Genomic DNA, 14714 nt, shown 5'->3' on the forward strand with positions numbered 1-14714 from the left:
GTATTTTGTATAATTTTGTATAATTTTTTTAGTAGGAACTCATTTTTCCAAACTAACAGTATTTTGTATAATTTTGTATAATTTTTTAGTTTGAACTCATTTTTCCAAACTAACAGTATTTTGTATAATTTTGTATAATTTTTTTAGTTTGAACTCATTTTTCCAAACTCACAGTATTTTGTATAATTTTGTATAATTTTTTTAGTTTGAACTCATTTTTCCAAACTCACAGTATTTTGTATAATTTTGTATAATTTTTTTAGTTTGAACTCATTTTTCCAAACTCACAGTATTTTGTATAATTTTGTATAATTTTTTAGTTTGAACTCATTTTTCCAAACTCACAGTATTTTGTATAATTTTGTATAATTTTTTTAGTTTGAACTCATTTTTCCAAACTAACAGTATTTTGTATAATTTTGTATAATTTTTTTAGTTTGAACTCATTTTTCCAAACTTAATGTATTCAACAGAGATCTCGCCACCATTTGACCTTTTCAAATATATCAAATCCATGTGTATAGTAAAACAAACCCATTTTCTTAATTTTTGGATATATTACTATTTTCGACATGACAATTAAGTATGTAGCATTGCTTTTGCTTAAGACAACATATTAAAAAAACGATCTGTCGCCTCTATCTTAACAAGCACTTTCTGCTGATTCAAAATATAACTGATAGGGTTCCTATTCACAATGTCTCCCCACGGGACGGAGTTAGACACCAGGGTCGTTTTTAATGTGGAGAAAAGGAACACAAATAAAAATTGTCTCAGTCGTAAAGGATTTCCCTCTACTGCTAGAGAACAAGAAATTTAAGTGGAACATCTGAAGAACAGATACTACACTTTGAGTTATATATTTTTTTATTTACTTCGAAAAGTTTACAACAAAACAGTAATAAAGAAAAAATTAGGCACAAGGCTACTCAAAAATTGGGGAGGGGGGGGTCTATGGTCATTGGGCATCTCCAAACCGTTGTGTAGAACGTTACCATTGTACACAATAGCTATGTACGTCATCATTTTATGTATTTACTATAGTCTGGGTTAATTTCTATGGAAGATCATTTATGCAGAAATTTATGAATAAATAAAATGTACAATAAAAAAAATGGATAAAAAACAATATAAGATTTACCTTTTGTAAAACAAATAGATTTTTAATAACGAACTACACAGACGATAAAATTAATTTTAACCTGTTCTGTTGATACATATATCTAAAGATTCCGCTGCTTACAGGCATCCATACTTCTTTGGAAAAGGAGTGCAAAATATGATTATCACCCTCTGTCATTTTAAATAATCAAATCCAAACGAATTTTTGTAGTTGATTTTGCGTTTGCAAATTTTTATTATGTCAAAAGTCATATATTCTAATATAAGATTATATTTTTTTTTATTATTGGAAACCTGTTATATAAAAAAAATCTGCTTAAACTTCATATCGCGTAATATTTGAAATTAATATCATCTAAAGCTTTTTTAAAAATAATTATTTTTTAGAATTCTGCTTTTTTTTTTGTTGTAATTCAAACAATTATATTAACGAGAAAAAAAAATTATCAAGAAAAAGTGTTTATTTTTTTTAACATCATAATTTTATGTCTAATTTTATTTACAACTAAGGTAAGTGAAAAAAAAAACAACAGAATTTTATATATATATAAATTCGGTTTTCTTATTCATATTAAAAACCCTCTTTTCTATTTATTAAAAAGAAAATACAATTTTCTTATATCTTGGTTGTGGAATTGCATTCTCTAGCAAAAGATCAAGCTAATTTGCATATTCTTTTTTTTTTTTTTTTTTTACAAGGTAGTCACCACTTATCAAGGCCCGGAAGCCACTTGGGGATAAGGGTTATTGTGTGTACAGTACGTTAGTGTTGGAGATTTGATAAAGTGTCTTACTTAAGGAGGCGGTTCATCAGGAATTTGTTCACATTGGACTTGAAGATATCCAGGTTGTAGTCAGGTGGGAAACAGGCAACCGGAACAGAGTTCCACAGGCGTGCACTTCTAAGAAAGAAGCTTTGTTTATGAAATCTACGTTTTGATTTTGGCACAGATAAGGAGTGGGGAAAGTTTTTGACAGTGGTTTCAGCTAGTCGGGTGTTTTTTTGAAAAAGATTGGCGAGGGGGGACCAGAGAATGGAGCTCAGACGAGCACTTGCCATAGAAATAACAATAGAACAGATAGGCTCGCTACGTCTCTTCTGTGGGAGAGAGGTTGCAGGGAAGAGAAAAGGGCATCACCCACTAGGCCACGAAGCCTATTTTGTACTCTGTCAAGGCAGGATAGGCTGTTTTTAGCAGCTCCCGCCCAGATGTGGCAGCAGTACTCCATCCTTGGACGTACTTGGCTTTTATACAGATAGAGAATTGCATCAGGGGTAAGATATCTTCTGGAGCGGTAGAAGGATCCTACCATTTTTCCAGCGATCTTGGCAACTGACTTGATGTACATATTTCATTTCAGGTCAGGGGTAAAGGTCAAGCCCAGAAGCTTATCAAAACATGGAGCTTCCCCTAGACGAGAGCCACCCATATCAATTGATGCCAGATCAGATGGGGATCAGAGCATTGATGATGTAAAGATAGGAGCTTGGTTTTAGATGCATTAAAAGTAACGAACCACCTCCTCCCCCACTGTTCCACGCGCTCAAGATCAGAGGAGAGAGAATCTGAGAGAACTTTGTCATTATCTTTTAAACATTCATTTTAATCAATTCCCTATTAGTTGATTCGGGTTTTTAATGGGATAATCATCTTTACTTAACTATTACCTGTAATTATATTCATGCAGATATTCTACATAATTTATACTTGCATAATATTTGTGAAAAAAGTTTATAGTAAACACAAAATTGTTTCCATATATATTTATGTATATGTATATATTTTTGTTGAACAAATCTATCTATCTATCTATCTATCTATCTATCTATAAAAGTGAATGTGTATGTGTGTGTGTGTACATTTCCCTACGCAATAACTGTCAATTTTTAGTCTACAGACTCGAAATTTGATATACAGAGTACTGAGATTTGAGAAAATCTATGTGATCGGTTTTTCGGCCAGAAATTTAGCTGTTAAGGGGTCAAAGTTCAACGATTTGACCTTTGAGAACTCTACCAAACTCCTCCAACAATTTTGGGTCTAAACACTTGAAATTTTAGATATGGGTTCCTTGGACATGGGTCTAACTTAATAACTTGATTAGAGCCCAAAACAATAAATTTTAAGGGGCCATAATAGGGGTTAAAGTTAAAAAATTTACCGTTTTTTTGTTTCTTTTCTTTTTTTTTTGCTCAGCATACACCTCCAAACACCCGGGCAACGCCGGGCTCCTATATATATATAACTATTTTTTAATTATTTTCAGCTTTAAAAAATGTTCAAATTTATTTTGTTTAATTTTCGTAATATGAAATATGGAGGGGTGCGGGGGGGGGTAGAGCACCTAAAAAATATATTTTCTCTAATATATTTAATGAAATACTTTTATTATGTAAGTTTATCTAATAATGAATAAATATCGAAAATCTCAAGAAAATATGAAAATTATTTGATTTTTGCTAAATCTTTACAACATGGGTGTGTCTACGGCTTAAAAAACGTCACTACGTAGGAACGTTGTTTTAAAGCGTCGATAATGTAAACACGATTTTTGTCTCGCATTTTCATTATTTTTGTATGCTGTAAAATTTTATTTTAAATATCAGCAGTTTATTTGAAGGTTTTGCTTTTGAATGGTAAAAATATTAGGATGATAATATTAAATTAAATTTCAGTTACATCGTGTTACATACGGGGAGGGGGTAAAACTGTGGCGCTGGCGCGTATCAGAGGTACCTAATGGTCATCCTTGTCACGACTTTTGTCAGTCTATGCTTAATCCTAGGGTCCTTCTACACTTTATCACCGAAACTGGAGACGCCATTTTATTTCACGCACCTGTCGTTTAAATGCAAGGGACAAATCAGTATTTTAAACTATGGCCGAAGTTAGAAATAAATAATAAAAAAATTAAACTAGATAAACTTCCGAGATGAACTATACAAAAAAAGTTAATAAAGAAAGTGAAAGAGAACATATATCCATAATTGTTTAATTGTAAATGTTTCGATTTAATTAATGAAAACGGGAAAGTTTTCCGTGAAACATATTTTTATTATTATTAAAAACAGAAAATGAAAATAACATATTCATAATTGTTTAAACTAGTCGAGCGCCATTTGAAAACCAAAACATTTATTGAATAAAAATTTATCAAAATATAATTGTAAAAACATTTATTGAAAAGTTTGCGTAAGAAAATATAATTTTAATAAAAAAAAAAAAAATTGGTACTTATTTTTATGCAATAAATGTTTTGGTTTTATTTAGTTTAATTTTTTTGTTATTTATTTCTAACTTCGGCCGTAGTTTAAAATACTGATTTCTCCCTTGCATTTTAACGGCAGGTGCGTGAAATAAAATGGCGTCTCCAGTTTCGGCGATAGTGTAGAAGTACCAATCTTAGCAAAAGTTCTCATTCACCATAATACCTCAAATACACCCGGGGTCGTCCTACCTAAGATTCCCAAATTATATCGTGTGCGTGTGTGTGTGTGTGTGTGTGTGTGCGCGCGCGCGCGCGCGTATGTGTTTTAAATAATTTTTGTTTTTTTAAATTAACAATAAAATAAATTGGTCTTTGCTCGAAGGCCAAGAACGTCTGCTAGTGTTACAAGTGGGCTTTTTTTTTTTTTTTTTCAAATAGGAAGTAATACGGAGTAAATAAACACCGGGAATATATTTTTTAATAAATAAAATAAAATATGTAGCTATTTTAAAATTTTAACAGAAGTAAATTAAAAAGAAATAATATTTAATAGTTAGATTTCAAGAGTGTTTTTTTTTTTCGTCATGAATAATTCCGCACCAAAGATTTTTGAAACTTCAAACTTTGTTTTCTTTTTTTCGTATGTGTAGCCAAGCAGGTACTCTTCACTCGGCATAAACAAAAAAGTTTGTTTTTGTTTGTATGTCGTGAATAAACTTTTATTCTTTATTTTACTCGATATAAAAGAAAAAAAAAATCATGACACAGATTGAATGGGCCATGTGGGCGAATGAACAGGCATTAGCAAGTTCTTTAAGTGAGTAAAAAATAACTTTGAAAATCGAAATTTAATCACAACTTTGAAAAAAAAGTTTTGCTTTTTTCTTTTTTAGTTCCGCATTAGGCGGACGTTTAAGAAATTGCCCCACCCCCACACCTTTACATTCCACAATTTACTTTTTTTTTCTTTTTCTCAAATACAAACTTTACTTTCAGGTTACAAAAATATTTCTATGGCTTTTATCGGCGGGGATCAGTTTTCAATTATAACATTCTACTAAATTGAACACCCACTTTGTGGCTATCTCTTTCAGGCGATCGGTGAATATTCGTTTTTTTTTGTTTTGTTTTTTTAATATATACAATTAAACCTTTTATTAAATTTTTTGTTTGAATTGAAATATTTTTGGATTTTTTTTCCAACGCTAAAATAAGATGTTACTGTGATATTCGTTTTCAGCATACCAGGAAGAAACCTGTAACAGTCTTCATAGAGTTAGAAAGAAAGAACCTCTTTTTTAAACGGAAATTTTTTTTTTTTTTTTTCAATTTTTTTTTAAATCTGAAAGTTTGTAATTAATGAGATTTACGTAAAAAAAAAAAAAGAAAAAAAAAGTGTAAATTGTGGAATTTATGGGGCGGGGCAATTTCCTAAATGTCCGCCAAAAAAAAAATTCTTTCCTTCATAAAAAGGGTTAACTTTACGATTACTGTTTCCATTTAACTTCCTGTAGCACTTTCCCTACAAATAACGTTATGGTGATATTTAGAATTAAACCCATTAAAATAAAGAAAGAAAAAAAAATGAAGAAAAATCTTTATGCACGTACTCGTCACTATACGAAAAAGCCACATTCCAAAAATTACGTAAATTGATCAAGTATTTTTTTTTTTTTTTTTTTTACTGATTTTTAGCGATTTTAATTTGAAATTGTAGCTGATTTGATCTCAATAGTTCGAAGTGAATTGGCTTCCCTTATTTATTAAATATGGCGAATCAAAACATAACGTCTCACTCCATCATGACATTTGACTTTCTTAGTTTAAAAAATCGACTGGATCAAATTATGTGATTGTTGGAATATGACATCTTCGTTCAGTGATAAGTGTGCATATCTTAAAGATTTTTAATGTACTTTTCTGTATTTTTGTTTTGAAAATAGGTTTTTATTCTAATTAAGGACCAATGTTAGAAAATCCCTTCTTAGCATGGAGAGAGCTTCTTTCTTTACCTATTCTGTACTTTCACCTAACAATTAGATAAACAAAACATCACCTAAAAAAGAAATAAAACATAACTAAAAAAAATCAATTAAAGACAAAGGAGCAATTGGAAAGATACGCCTCTCAATGTAAACTTTTATTTTATTATCTATATGTATAAATCTCACCTGTCTGTTTAAATGTATGTATGTATGTATGCCTAAAACTTTCGATAGACGCGACGGATTTTCACAAAATCGGTATCATTTTGAAGCTCGACATCTCGGACGACAAATATTGAAAAATTGGCTAAAAGCATTAATTTCTTCACTCTAAACTGGGCAGTTTTCTACAAGGAGGAGTCGATATTTTGCGAGCCGTTTTTGCAAGTCATCATATCAGTTAAATTGACTTTACCTATTTTTAACATTTTGAATTTCTGGTCGCGTCATGGAGTAGCGGTAAGACGTCAGATTTTCTTTCACTTTCTTTTCCGCCTTCGCGTCACGGATTCAAGCCTGCCTGCCTAATACCACTTGTTTCTTTTGCCCAACACACACCTCCAAAAACCTGGGCAACGCCGGGCACCCAGGCTAGTATTTTTATAAGGGAGCCATCATATATCAAATTCCGAAGGTCACTTGAGGATAAGGTTTAATGAGTGTATCGTAGTCACCGAGACTACGATGTAGTATTCATCAGTTGTTGAAATTGGGTATAATTTGATTATTTAAGAAAACGGCTCAACAGGAACGTCTTCACATTGGACTTGAAGACGACTATATTGCAGTCAGTTGGAAAGCAGGCCAGCGGAACAAAGTTCCGCAGGTGGGCAGTTCTAGGAAAAAAAGCTCTTTACATTTAGATTCAGGCACAGATAGGGAATGGGGGAAATTGTTGATAGTGGTTGTAGCTAGACAAGTGTTTTTGTGAAGGTTTGGTAATAGGGGACCATAGATTGAAGCTCTGTTGAGCACTTACCATGAAAATAACAATGGAGCAGAAACAGGCTCGCAACGTCTCTTCTGTGGGAAAGAGATTGTAGTGAAGAGAAAAGGGCATCACCTACTAGGTTTCAAAGCTGGTTATGAACTCTGTTAAGGCAGGATAGGATTCTCCAAGCAGTTGCTGCACAGATGTGGCAACAGTACTTTATCTTAGGATGTAGCTGCCTCTCATACAGGTAAAGGATTTCATCGGGAGCGATATACCTTCTACCAGTAAAATAACACAGCCATTTTTTGGCGACCTTGACAACAGATTTAATGTAGGTTTTCCATTTTAGATCAGGAGGGAAGGTCAGACCCAGGAGCTTGTCAAAGCAGGTAGCTTCTTTGAAATGAGAGCCATTCATATCGATTGGGGCCAAGTGAGGATCAGAGCGTTTATAATGAAAATATAGAAGCTCAGTTTTAGATGCATTAAAATTAACCAGCCACCTCTTTTCCCATTTGACCACGTGCTCAAAGTCAGAGGAGAGAGATTCAGAGAGAACTTGGTCATTGTTGACCTTTGAAATTATGTCATAGATGGTAGTGTCGTCAGCAAATATATCGATGGATGAACTTAAAATGTACTTTGAGAGATCATTGGTAAAGGCAAGGAAGAGTTGAGCCTAGGATGGATCCTTGAGGTCTGCCAGCGATACTTTGAGGTTTGGATTTCTGCCCATCGGCGACTACTTGTAAAAACCTATTTATATTAATAAATTAATGAGACAACTTCTCGTGCATGTATGTTTGTATTTCTCACCTCTATGTAACTTAGTAATTGAAAAAAAATTTCCTTTATATTATTTAGTGAAATAAAAAAGATGAAATATAAAGTATTAAGGCAAATGATACTTCTTCATAATTACGTACTAGCAGGGAGACCCGGTGTTGCCCGGAATTGAATGAATATCAATGAATGTCCCACACTTCAAATTACTTTTATTGTCTTTGAAATCGGTGAAATGATCCATTTTTCAATCAAATTGATTGATTGCTTGCTCTAGTCGGGGACCCACTGTAGTGCGAGAGGACGAAGCTTCACATACCTCACACAATATGTTGTAGTCTATATTGTATACAAACCCAATGTTGATTTTATATAATTTTCATATGGCTTGAATTACAGTTTAAAATGCAAAAGTAAAGTTTTATTGTTCAATTATACTCTAAACAGAAACATTCATTTCGAACGCACCTCTGTCATATCAAAGAACCTACTGTTGATTTTATATGCCGAGCCCTTCTACTTGTGTGATGATAAAACTTCTCGAATGTCCTTGTGATGTTAGGCTGTATAAGGGTGTTAACTTTGGTCAAAATTTGATTGTTCCTTTTTTAATCGGATTTTTCTGTTTATCAATTTTCAATACTTATTGGAGAAACTCCAATACAAAGCCTATCTAAGAACACTTCCAAACACATAAAGTACATTTGTGTGAAATTTCAGAAAAATTGGTCCAGCGGTTTTGGAGTCCATAGGGAACGAGCTCGCGTACACAAACAAAGTGTCTTTCATATACAAGTAGAGATAAATGCCATAGAAAGGTAAATTTGTAGTTTTTCATTAAAAATGGCGGACGACTGTGACTTTGATGAATCATCTGCTATTTTATAGCATTTTTATATTTTGGATCAATTTCTATATGCATACAAAAAACAACTTAGTATTTGAAAATCTTTCTTTCTGGATTTAGGTGTTTTATTTTATAAACTAGCTGGGGTGCCCGGCGTTGCCCAGATGTTTGTTTGGAGGGGAAAAAAAAAAGTGGAAGTAAGCAGGCAGGCAGGCTCGAACCTGTTACGTGAAGGCGGAAAAGAAGAAAGTGAAAGAAAAGACGCGAGAGGAAGTGAAAAGCGTTCAAATTTATCGGTGTCAATCAAAAAGTTGACTTAAGTGAATAAGTTACGAATCATGTAGTAATGAAGGTTGGCTGCAGGCCAGTTTTTGCTTCCCCATGATGTTGAGGAAAACCAGCTCCCCCCAAAAAGGGGGAGCTCTCCAATGGAATAGCAATTGTTTGATATGCAGGGGTTTCCCTATGTTGATCAAAGCTAATTGCTTTCAAGACGTCCTGGCACAAAAGGCCGCTGACAGCTTTGCTTTGATGAGTTTCGCTTTATTTATACAAAAAACATGCAAAAAGACGGAATAGAGGGAATTTTATAAAAGTCAATCAAAATAAATGTAGAGACGATGTCTGTTCGCAAATTGTAGATATTATAATCTAGGGAGTATATAAAAAGTTGTAAAAAATATTAAAGAACCCTCTTGTAAAAAGCCATTCGCGGACATACAAAAACGCACGCACCACTTTTGCCTTTTATATATATAAACTAGCGAGGAGTACCCGGCGTTGCCCAGGTGTTTGGAGGTGCGTGTGGTTTTGGGTAAATCAAAACTCCGGGTGGGGGGTTAAAATAAAAAAAAATATTTTGGTAGGTAAGTATGAGGATCGAACCCGAACCCTTGAGACAAAGTTGTAAATTAATGTGTGAAAAAAAAAAAAAAAAGTGTGACGTTAACCATTGCGCCACCACAAGATGCTAATGGAAACACGTTTGAATTTATTTAATTACTTAAATTAGCAGGTGCACGTTTTAATGACTTAATGAGGTCAACTTTTGACTGCGGGGTAGCATTTCATTTAGTGCGGGGATGCTTTTTTTTTTTTTTTTTGGCCCTCCCAAGACGTTGGGGGTAAAGGGAAACATTATAGGAAAAGACCTAACCTACATGCGGCGAGTGAAAACTGTTGAATATTTATCTTCCCAAAGTCGAGCAAATCAAATAGACAGGCAAGCTCCGTTGTTAACTCTGAGATATTACGATTTACATGTGATATAAAAAGTTTTTAAAAAGTTGTTAGGCGACCGACCGCTTCTCTGAAAAAAGCCTTTCTTGGACATACACAAAAAGCGAACATACATTTTCGCTTTTATATATATATAGATGGATCCAAAATACAATGCTTTAAAATAACAAACGATTAAACCAGAATAGCCAAGACTTGGAGTGTACTTAATTGACTGAAAGTTTTATGGAAATCTTCCATCTTGAAACAAATCGAGAAAAACTTTTTTGGAACCGTAGTGGAGACAGTGCTGCTTTATGGTTTACTAGCATAGATTCTCAGTAAAAATAACTTGAAATTAACTTAGAGATGGAATTTATATGAGAATACTTCGGGCAGTGTTAAACTTAAATTGGAAAACAAACTCAACCATTAGACGTCTGTATGGTCGGTTGCTCAGGATCTCTTCAGTAATAATAGAAAGAAGAACATGATATGTCGGACATGTAATAATGAGGTTGTCAATGATGTGGTTCTGTGGAATTCTTAACACAGAACCACTAAAGTAGGGAGACCTGTCAAGACTTTATAAACTTTCACTATCTGTTTAAAAACTTTTTTCATGCAAATATGATTCAAGTCATATTTGTAGTTTCTTTTAATGCATTAACCTCCAAAATTTATTGTGTATTTTACAAACCTCTTTCTTTTGATAAAAAGAATTGCATTTTTCAAAACTCCATGGAATAAGGTCTTTCAAGTTTATTTGTACTCCTTGTTGGATAATTAAAAATTCTGTATACCTTCTTTGGTTTACACATTTCGGCTATTCATGGCGGATTAGGGTAAACCTGTTTCAACTGTCTTACTTCATCACATGAAAAGAATAAACATTCACTTTTAAATTATCCCACTAAAATAGTCTACTGTCCAGAGCATTCTAGTGTAAGTAAAACAGTGTTAAACTTAAACTGAAAAACGCATCCAACCATTAAAAGTATGTATGATCAGTTGCCCAGTGTCTCTTCAGTAATAAGAGAAAGAAGAACACGATATGCTGGACATTGTTACAGAAGAAAAAATGAGGTCGTCAGTGATGTGGTACTGTGGGATATTAAACACAGAACCACTAAACTAAGAAAGACTTGTCAAGACGTACACAAAATTATTGACAGAAGACACTGGCTTACAACTTGAAGATAAAAACCTGTGCAGGGAAAGAGTCAATTTGGTTATGGGCGACTCATCCAATACAATGATGAAACCTTGTTTACTTAATGATAAATAAAAATTAGTAACAAATTTGGCAGATCAGAAGAGCAAGAGGGGCTTATGAAACTACACACGCATGCATTGCTGAACACTCAGTACGGTTTCCTTGCAAGATAATATGTCTTGCATAGCCAAGCTATCGGGTGGTCCATTTTTCATAACGAAGACAGTTTATAAAGGTACGGTAAATCACCAAACTGATTTACATAAGGTTAATGCATTGCTTGTTAAAATAAGCTACTAAATCATTTTAATATTTTTTGCTCTGCGTGATCAAAAAAAAAAAAAAAAAGGAATTGCCCCAAAGGTCACTTCCTTCTTTTTGGTTATAGTCAGCTAATGCTCTTCCTAATTTTCGGTATACTGCAATCGGAAGCAGTGACGAGGCAAATCAGTTCCTTTGACTTTTTTTTTCTCTTACGCCTATATCTCCCCTGTGCATGTATTTTTTTATTTTTTTTATTTTACGTTTTTCCGATCTTTTTCTGTTTATTTTTTATAATTTCATAAACAAATATTTATTATATAAATTTTAATAAAAATCTTTTATTTTTAAAATTAAAAGGAAACAAACTTATTTTTATAATTTCATAAGCATATGTTTCTTATAAAATTTAAGATAAAATAAAAACTTTATTTAAAAAAAAAATTTTGTTAGTAAAAGCGCAAATAAAAACTTATTTTTATCTGTATTATAGTGTTACTTTTTATTGTATATGCTTCAATAATGTCTTTTTATATTTTATTTAAATAAATCGCTACATAATAGAAATACTGAAGCAGTAGATGTGTCAGAAATTTCGTGAAAAATAGTGAATAATTCCACCCCGTCTTTCCAAGCTTATAACTCCCCGAAAAATGTCATTCAAGCCCTAATTTTTTTTTCAATTAAAGGAGCAAGGAGCAAGATTTCATTAAAAATAAACAAAAAAAAAACGCGTTTTTTTTAAAAAAAGGTTTTAAACTTCGGACTTTACAGGTAGATTTCTAAAAAACACTATTTTTTTTGTTTTAAATTTGAATATATTATTTATTGACCTTTTCTCTTCAATTTGTGATATATAACACTTTGGTGAGTAAATTAATTATTTACTTTTTAATAGATATTTCAAAATTGGAGGCGTGAATTATTCGCCCCCCCCCTGTCTTTCCAAGCTTATAACTACCCGAAAAATGTAATTCAAGCCCTAATTTTTTTTCAATTAAAGGAGCAAGGATCAAGGTTTCATTAAAAAACAAAAAAAAACAACAACAACAAAAAAAAAGACAAACAACGTGTTTTTTTTTTTTTTTAAAAGGTTTAAAACTTCGGACTTTACAGGTAAATTTCTAAAAAACACTATTTTTTTTTTGTTTTAAAAATATATTTATTGACCTTTTCTCTTCAATTTGTGATATATAACCTTTTGGTGAGTAAATTAATTATTTACTTTTTAATAGACATTTCAAAATTGGACGGCGTGAATTATTCGCCCCCCCCCCTGTCTTTCCAAGCTTATAACTACTCGAAAAATGTAATTCAAGCCCTAATTTTTTTTCAATTAAAGGAGCAAGGACCAAGGTTTCATTAAAAAAAAAAAGAAAAAACAAGCAACGTGGTTTAAAAAAAAAAGGTTTAAAACTTCAAACTTTACAGGTAAATTTCTAAAAAACACTACGTTTTTTTAAAAATTTGAATATATTATTTATTGACCTTTTCTCTTCAATTTGTGATGTATAAAACTTTGGTGAGTAAATTGATTATTTACTTTTTAATAGACACTTGAAAATGGGGAGGGGGTGAATTAAAAAAAAAACGTTTCTCTAAAATATTATATTCGGTTTATTGGAAAGAGCATAAAATTTCACATTGACCCTGAAAATATCGTAAAAATAGAATCAATAGAAAAATTTTGATAGATTTTTAAAGTTTAAAAATTGAAAAATATTGAGTTCGTAAAATTCATTACTGTTAAAAAAAAAAAAATATTTCTATTACTTTTAAAACAACTTTAATAGTTTATTTTGGAAGTATAATCCATAAAGAAAATAAATAACCCACTTTTAACAGAGAAATTACGAGATTTTTATATTTTATTCGCAGTTTCGTGTTAGGGGTGTCAAAAATTCCTACAAAAATTCTGATACACCTACTGAAGCAGCTTATCCTGCCTTTACAGATCTCAAAATAGACTTCATAGCCTAGTGGGGGGGGGGGTGCCTTTTTCTCTTTCCTGCAACCTCTTTCTCACAGAAGAGACGTTGCGAGCCTGTCTTTGTTTTATCTTTATTTTCATGGCAAGTGTTCATCTGAGCTCCAATTGATGGTCCCCTCTCGCCAAACTTTCACGGAAACACTCGTCTAGCTGAAGCCACTATCAATAATTTCCCCTAATCTTTATCTGTGCCTAAACCTAGACTTAGATTCCATGAACAAAGCTTCTTTCTTAGAACTGCAGTGCAGTTCAACTGCACATCTGTGAAACTCTCTTCCATTTGCCTGTTTTCCAGCTGACTACAAGTGTAGTATCTGTTCTTCAGATGCGGCACTTCCATTTCTCGTTCTCTTTCAGTTGAGGAGAAATCCTTCACGACTGAGACAGTTTTTTTTATTTTTGTACCTTTTCTTCACGTTAAAAAACGGCCCTAGGGTCTAACTCTGTCCCGTGGGGGAGGCATTGTAAATAGGTACAATATAGTCCTCTTCAAGTACAACGTGAACAAGTTTTTGATGAGCCGTTCCCCTTAAGTAATCAAATTTATCAAATTTCCATTATTAACGGCTACAACAATATTGTCCCATCCCATTGACTACTGTACACTCATTAACCCTTATCATCAAGTGGGTTCCGCCCGGACCTTGATAAGTGGTGACTCCTTTGTAAATAATAAAAAAAAAGAACAATAAAAAAGAAGAAACTGATTTGCTTTGTCATCGCTTCTGGTAGCGTTACACCGGAAATTTGCCGACTAACCTTCTTTTTATGTGAATCCAGAAGTAGGAGGACGCTGTGTTGTGTGTACATTCAACTTCTAATACTAAATCAAAAATTCTTTAATATCAGGAACTGAATCTGACCAAACACCGTTTGCTGCCGACTTTGAGTCAGGAACTTGTTTGCCTTGAGTCACCATGTAGCAAGGCTAAAAGCCACTTGAGATCAACGTTAAATGCTGATGAATGCTGAGGGGATTGAAAATAAATGAATAAAATTGGATGATTTATGAAGACGGTAAATGACAAGCATTTATTAATATTAGATTTGAAGAGGACTATGTTGTCGCCTTCAGGGAAGCAATCCCAGTGTAAAAAAAAAAGTAGATTTGAGTGAATTTCGAGGTGCTCGTCCAGAGTTCCGCCCCA

General features: G+C 32.8%; 1 protein-coding gene across 1 annotated transcript in view; it reads left to right on the top strand.

Annotated features, from left to right (window-relative positions):
• The first annotated feature begins 4948 nt into the window (after positions 1-4948).
• Positions 4949-14714, top strand: part of LOC145259968 (cytochrome b-245 light chain-like) — a 74529-nt gene continuing 64763 nt past the window's right edge. Inside the window, exon 1 of the mRNA XM_080117956.1 lies at positions 4949-5149. Coding sequence (XP_079974082.1) covers positions 5092-5149 — 58 coding nt within the window. The 5' untranslated portion in view covers positions 4949-5091. The remainder of the gene's footprint in view (positions 5150-14714) is intronic.

Source organism: Euprymna scolopes, chromosome 35, assembly GCF_053919585.1.
Source record: "Euprymna scolopes isolate OS-2025 chromosome 35, ASM5391958v1, whole genome shotgun sequence".
In the NCBI taxonomy this organism is placed as follows: domain Eukaryota; kingdom Metazoa; phylum Mollusca; class Cephalopoda; order Sepiida; family Sepiolidae; genus Euprymna; species Euprymna scolopes.